General features: G+C 47.2%; 1 protein-coding gene across 1 annotated transcript in view; it reads left to right on the forward strand.

Annotated features, from left to right (window-relative positions):
- Positions 1-2,053: 2,053 nt before the first annotated feature.
- utp18 (UTP18 small subunit processome component) overlaps positions 2,054-7,453 on the forward strand; it is a gene marked incomplete in the record, with an annotated part of 10,124 nt that continues 4,724 nt past the window's right edge. The window contains 8 exon segments of the mRNA XM_014329721.2: positions 2,054-2,612; positions 3,451-3,599; positions 3,707-3,802; positions 3,873-3,943; positions 4,026-4,117; positions 6,289-6,414; positions 6,492-6,666; positions 6,743-6,843. Of these exon segments, the coding sequence (XP_014185207.1) occupies positions 2,394-2,612; positions 3,451-3,599; positions 3,707-3,802; positions 3,873-3,943; positions 4,026-4,117; positions 6,289-6,414; positions 6,492-6,666; positions 6,743-6,843 (1,029 nt within the window).

Raw genomic sequence — 7,453 nt, forward strand, 5'->3', positions numbered from 1 at the left:
AGACACACACACACAGAGACACACAGAGACACACACCTTACATCTATCATCCTGTCTGAAGTCTGCGGCGTTCCGGCTTCGTCATCCTCGCCTTCTCCATCGCTGCCTCATCTATGCTCACAGCTGATTGGCTGAGAGAGGTCTGACAGACTGACGAGTCTCAGAGAGATGGCGGGAGGAAGCACTGAGGAGCCTGATTTAAAGGGCCAGAACGTCCGTGCACGAGTCCTCCGAGATAAATGTGAAGCTCTGGAGGCGCTGAGCCTCCTCTCTGCACCGTTTTCATGTTTTTAGTTTTGCACCAGCACTTTTTGTTTTCACAGACGTCTGCACGGACGCAGGACACAAGAACAAAGTCACTCAGTGAATGAGCTGAAAGGAGCCGCTCGGCGTTTTAGGAAACCTTCTACAAGGAGCTGATTGACAGGAGACTCGTGGTGTCCCTGAGACCATGACGAGACATTGAGTCGCTCTTTTAACGAGGCTTCAACTCATGTTTCCTGTAAGAAGCTGGATCGGGACCTGAACGGAACTCACTTCCTGTGTGAGGAGACACGATGGCAGCGTAACTGCTTCGTCATCGTCACCTGCCGTGGTGATGTCATTGACCTCTTACTGAGACTGGAGCTGGTCCGTGAGCAGGCGGGTCTTTAAGTGCCAAGTGGGAGTAACTCATCTGGGATCAGCTGACTCCTGCTGCAGGTCATCAGCAGGTTATACCATGTTGTGGACTGTGTGGGGGGGGTGATGGAACAAACCATCACAGACAGACTGGAAGTCTCCCACCTGCAGCGAGGACTTCCTTCCTTTTTTCTTCCCTCTAACTACAGACTAAACCTGGTGCATGTTGTCTTTATCTGAGCTGTGTGTGCGTGAGAGAGCACATTTCTTTTTTTAAAGTGTTAAATAATTACCCATGATGCAGAGCGCGCAGGTGTGAGCAGCAGGTCGACACTCGCTCTGATTTCAGGAGCTGAATCTTGAGTTTTGTTTGAGGTTCAAATCAGGAAGCTGACGATGTAAAATAATCTGAGAGCGACGAAGTCGAGAAGTCCCGATGAAGATTCACACAAGTAAAAATGATACCAATGAAAGTTGTTGGAATAATTTGTCAGTAGAAATGCTTTAATGTTTGATGGGATAAAACATTTAATTTAAAAAAGCTCTGAAATTAATTTTGATTTAATGCTCGAGTTGATTAAAATAATAAAATGACATTTAGAGAAAATGAGGAGATTTCTGGAAATGAAGTCAGATTACATTTCTTTGATAAAGCTGAAAAAGAAACTAACGTGTAAAATCAGGATGTTTTCATTTACCTCGTTTTCTCTAACGTGTCCGTGTCACACTCATGTTTCCAGTTTCTTGTGACTGTTTTGGTGTTTTTAAACGTACGTTCATTTTCGATGACTCGTTTTGTTTTTCACATGAAGCCTTTTTCCCGTCGCGTCCTGAATCCTGGTCACGTCACCCATGAGCGGTTTGAGACTGAATCTGATGTGGTGCTCAGGTTTGAGGTGTTTGCTGTCAGAGCAGATTTCCGCTCTTCTTCTTCTCTGGATCTTCGCTTGCGGTCCTGCAGCAGCAGAATGCGGCTCAGTCTGCACGCTTCGTTCCATTTTATAGCAAACTGTCTGATTTTGTGTTCTTTGATGATGCATTTTGAACTGCAGCAGAGCCTCCTGCCCCATGCCTGGTCTGTTCTGCCTTACACACAGTTAGACTCTGTAAAGAAGCTACTAAAAGCTGTAACAAAGCGACCCGTGTGCTGCAGGGTGGTGGTAGTGATGGTAACTGTAGTGACGATAGTGTCGGGCTGTCCTGCAGCTTCACTGAGGCTGAACCTTCAGTCCCAGTTTAACAGCATGCTCCTCTGCTCTCAATAAACTCCTCAGCGACTCTCTGTGTCCTGTCTCATCTCCTCACACAATATTTCTATGGCTCTGTTATAAAATCTGATGGTGTGTAGAAATTACATGAAAGTTAGCTCAAAAATCACATTTTTTAGCAGCAGTCTAAACATGAAATAGGGTTTGAGAAAATAAATATCATTTAGAAAAAACAGAAAATTAATTCAGTAATTATATTATTTGATATTTATGTGGAGACTGAGTTTACATTTAGAGTTTAAAAACTAAAAATCTATTTTCTTTTTGGCATTTCTGCTTTCAATCACTAGGGGGCGGACTTTATTTTTTTCGGGTTCGGAGGTCATCTCACCGGAAGCACGTGATTGCACTGCGAGTGAGGGAAAAAAAAACACGCACTGGTCTCTCAGTCTCCACATGTGCAACACAGTCTGCTTCATGCTAAGAAAAGGATTACAAGTGTTGTGAGGCTGGCTTAAAGTCGCAGTTTTCTGATTGGAGTTTGGTGCAGAGGACAGAACAAACATGGAGGACATGAGCTTCATTAAGCTGCCGGCCGATGAGGGCAAACAGCCGGCCAAGAAGAGGACGAAACTCCCGCAGTCTAGCCTGGTGGAAGAAGAGGAGGAGCGGCGGAGGAACGTAAAGAACCTGGCGGTGCTGGGGGAGAAGAACAGCTCGGTGAAGCTGCTGGAGGAGCTGGTGTTCGGGGCCGAGGAGGAGCTGCTGGAGAGACTCGTGGAGGTGACGTTCTCACCAGAGACGGTTTAAAAAAACAGCTCATTTAAACTTTTTTGGACACTAACTGGAAACCTCTGCCTCTGAGACCGAGCTGCCGTAACTCTCATGAAACGCAGTTATTTGTGGTAAATTCGGTTTAACTGACCTGAAAGAAAAGGCACGAAAATCTTTGCTAACTGAAAAACTCTGTTTCCTGCGGTCGGCTTCAAATGTTCTTGCACAGGCACAAAACTGTTTACGTAAAGACAAAGTTTGACATTTACAAAAGTTTGCGGGGTGTTTCTGGTAAACTCGGCTGGCTAAATAACAGCCACGATGTCTGTAATCTGTTCAAGCTTAACTTGTATGAACCAAACTCCATTCAAAATATCCCTGACTTTTGTTCTCGTGCGCATGAGCAGATATTACTCTGAAAACTAAGGTTACGAAGTTTTCCAACAAACCATTAAACCTTTGGGTTTACCGCCAGACTCCATTTAAAAGTCTTCTAATTTAGATTGCCTCTGTTTGTGTGTGAACCAGGCTGACAGTTATCTACCACCAGACTCCATTTAAAAAAAGTCTTGTTTTTCTTTCCCTGCTCAGAAGCTGAAACTTTTGTATATATAAGACGAAGACGACTGTGTAGGACTTTGGCTTAGACCCGCTGAATAACTGAGCACCAGGTGAAGAAGAGTTTTTGTGGTGAAACACTTTAATGTCAGGTCACCTCCCGTTTGAACGATGCTGTAAAACTGGGTGAATTTTTGAATGGAGTCTGGTTTGTGGAGCTTGGTGATGAATCGTGCTGGGTTCAGGTCAGGTTTTGGTTTTTCACTGATGCTTCCTGTTCCCTGAGCAGGAGGACGAGGACCAAACCGGACTCCTGCTGCTGGAGGACAAAGATGAAGAGGAGGCAAAGGAGTCTGAGGATGAGGGTGGAATGCGGAAGGAGCCGCAGGCAGAGAAGAAAGCGGCGTGGGTGGACGAGGATGACGAGCTGGAGGAAGAGTGAGTGTTTCACAATAAGACGTGTTTTAGGCTGAAAGCGGGAAAACAAAGATGATTGTGGTGAGTGAAGACTCGCGTGATGATGCTGAGGTGTTGGTGTGTTTCAGGGTGGACATGAAGCACCGTTTCCGTAGAAACCTGATGAAAGGCGAGGCAGAGTCCACCATGACCAAACAGAAACTGCAGCAGAGGATGAGGGAGCAGTGAGTATGCACGCACACAGACGCACACACACACCTATAAACACACCTGGACGTGTGCTGCGTGTTTCAGGTTCCAGAAGGCGATGGGAGGAACGCCATCATGGGCGGAGAGCAGCGACCAGAAGAGGAGGAGGAGGAGAGGTAGAATCTAAAATGTTTTTATTATTTTAAGAGTGTTTTCAGTCGACAGAAACTCAGACTCTGCATCTCTGTGTTCCTGAAGATGAGGAGGATGAAGATGAGGAGGATGACCTACTGAGGAGGACGGGAAACTTTGTGGCGTCCTCGGACAGCCTGCCCAGCGGCATCCTGAGGGTCAGTGAGTCCAGCAGGCTTCTGTTTGTCTGTCAGGCTGTTCCACCAGACTCCATTCAAAATATTGCTCATTTTACGTGTTTGCTGTAGGTAATGTTACAGAGCGATGAGTGTTACACCGGTGCTGGGATAAGTTTGTGTCTGAGAACAGGATGTGAGGCTTTGTAACATCTGCTGAATCTGGTGTGACGTGGTTGCCAGACTCCATTCAGAATATGGATCATTTTAGCAGCAGTGACTGTGTGATTGATATACCTTTATTAGTCCCACAAGGGGAAATTTCATAAGGCTGCCGACATATTGCACGCAATGGTGGCGCCATCTTACCCTCCGACCATACATACATGACACAAACATCACATGGGGAAGACAGGTCAGAGAGGTATAACATGGAAAATGCACCACACGAGGAAAGATAAGGAGAAAAAATAACTCTCCCCAGACTGAGCTCCAACAGGGAGATCAGTCTGAGAACAGAAAAAAACACCTCTGCACATGAAACACTCTAAATACACCAAAGAAACATATGACAAGCAACAGGGGGGTAAAGGTGAGAGACAGCCAGTGTAGACAGCACATCCGGGCCTGCGTGCGCTGGTCTCCATGATCCACCGTCAGCATCGGAAGGGAACAAGCGTCGAAGGCGTTTGGAAAGGGAGGGGGGATGAGTGTGTGCATATCAGTGCGTGTGCGTGTGTGTGTGCGTGTGTGTGTATGTGTGTGCGTGTGCGTGTGTCCAGAGCTCAGCTGACACAGTGTCCTTCGCCCTGCTAGGCTAAGTAAACAGTCTTCCAGCCAACCCAGGTGGGCTTGCATGGAATGGGAAGGAACAGACTAAACACAGTCGTTATCAGGGTGTTGTTGTTCGGCTCCAGCCTTGCAACCGCAGCTGACGCCAAAGGGGTCTCCTCATGAAGTGATGGTGCTTTTTACTTTAGTGCGAACAGCTCGTATGAATTTCAAAGCTGTTCTACAGTCCAACACTGGTCTCTCAATCTCCCGTTGGAGAGCCGCGAGCTTCTCCATGATGTTATCAAACTTGCGTTCCGTGATGTTGTCGTTCTTTTTGCTCAAAGAGCAGGTTCTGAGAACTCGCGACCGCAGTGCACTTCCCCAAGATGTGATCGAATTTGCGCTCAGAGGTGTTATTCGAGCGAGCCCCTCCAGATGTAATCCAGTTTTTCACTCAGAGCTCTTGTTCTGAGTGTTCATGGCAGCCGTAGCTTCTCCAAGAGCTTCTCCGTGCTGACTCAATGAGCCCATTTTGAGAAAGTCACGCCTCTCCCATCGTCTCAATCCCAGCGGGCAGCCTTGTGGGGGTTTGAACAGCCGGTTCCGCTTCCTTAATTCTTCGATAAGTCAGGGCCAAGCCAGCTCCGATCAGCCAGAACCCTGTTACCATGGTTCCGAATAGGTAGATATCTTCAGCACTCAGGCTCACCCGAGCCCAAACTTCTCGTTGAGAAAGGGGTGTTGATTGCATTCAGGGACCAGTTGATCAAATCCATAATTCTCTTTTAGGTTTTAGAGAACAGACTGTGAGAGAGTGTTCAGGGAAAGTAATACAACAAACACGAGACGAGACAAGGACACAAGAGGCTAAGCAGGGAAGCTAAGGGAGAGGAGAAAAATGCGACCGCCTTCGTCAAGAGCAACATGCTAACATGGGCTTTGTTAAAAACATGTTTGATGCCTCACGGCGCTTCGAGTGAATTCTGAGCTCTTCACTTGAATTTTGTTTGTTTTTACAGATTAATAAAGTGAAGTCGGACGGCTGTTTACTGACATTTTTGCCACCAAACTTCATTTAAAATCCTCTGAATTTTAGATTCTCTTGCACAGCAGTTTCAGGCTCAGCTTCCAAACTTGGTTCAGGTCATTTTCTGCCAGACTCCATTCAAAATCTGCTAATTTTCTGTTCTGCTGTTCATGAGTGAGTTCATGTGGCTTTCTGGCTGTCGATGCAAAACCCCGTCCTCAGACTGAAGCTGAAGGGTTCATGTAAAACCTGTGGCGTGCTTCCTGCCAGACTCCATTAGAAAAACAGCTGATTTATGTTCTGTAGCTCACAGGTGAAGTAGTTTGATGCTGTCATTTGTTATAAACACACACAGACGAGCACTCGTTAAAACATCGGTCTGACTTCCTGTCGTCTCTGCGTTCGTAATCAGGTGAAGAAGTGTCTCCACGCCAACAGCACCCGTCCGTCTGAGGACAGGCTGACCACTGTCCAGTTCCACCCCAGCGCTCAAGTCGTCATGACGGCCGGCCTCGACCAGTCCGTCTCCCTGTTCCAGGTACGGTCGAGCCTCTCTGCTCAGGTGTTAGGCTCAGGTGGGAGGGGTCACGTGATTTTGACCTTCCTCCTCTTCAGGTGGACGGGAAGACGAACCCGAAGATCCAGAGCATCCACCTGGAGCGCTTCCCCGTCCACAAGGCGCAGTTCAGCGTGGACGGGGAGACGGTGATCGCCACCAGCCTCAAGAACAAGATGTTCTACCTGTACGACATGATGGAGGGCCGCGTCTCACCTGTGCACACCGTCAGAGGTGAGGCGGGGTCAGAGGTCAAGGGAGGAGGAGGTTCCCGGGATTTCAAATTAAGAGCATGTTTGTTTGTCATCAGGTCTGAATGAAGCTCGAGTGAAGGAGTTCTCCGTGTGTCCTGAAGGAGGCGCTCTGCTGCTCACAGGCACCAACGGATACCTGCACGTCCTCACCCTCAAGGTAACTCCTCCCCCTCGCCCCTCCCCTCTCCTCCTGAGTCCTCCCGATAACTCAAGCTGTGTCCCAATCCAGCAACTGCACACTTCATAGTACCCGCACTTCGCAGACTACGTGGGGCGGGTACTCTGAAGTGCGAGAAGGCCAGAAGAACGAGGCTCGTGAAACGGGACGGTCTGGCCTTCGTCGCGCTGCTCATGTTGCCTAGCAACCATGATACTAACAGCTGGAAACGTTTCATACAGCTTTGTGTGACAGAAATGAAGGAGAACAAATGTGTTTTTGTTTTTTATGAGATCAGCTGAGTATCTGAGGCTGAGACCACGAGACTGAAACATGATTGTTGGGCTTCATGTCTGCACTGAACACTCATTTAAGATTAGCTAGTAAATAACAATTAGCTGATGTTGTTCATGAGACTAAAGTCATCTCACTGTGGTAATGTAAATATAATATGGACAATATTATAGTATTGTCAGATTATTATGATATATTACAGCAGAGCTTGAACTCTGTGTCAAAGGTTCAAGTTGCAGTTATTTATATTTCCTGTCACCTTAAATCTTCACTCAAAGACGAGTATCTGTGACAGTGTGTATATAGATGTGTCGTA

The sequence above is a fragment of the Haplochromis burtoni genome, unplaced genomic scaffold, assembly GCF_018398535.1.
Source record: "Haplochromis burtoni strain Fernald_Lab_line unplaced genomic scaffold, NCSU_Asbu1 Contig_313, whole genome shotgun sequence".
In the NCBI taxonomy this organism is placed as follows: domain Eukaryota; kingdom Metazoa; phylum Chordata; class Actinopteri; order Cichliformes; family Cichlidae; genus Haplochromis; species Haplochromis burtoni.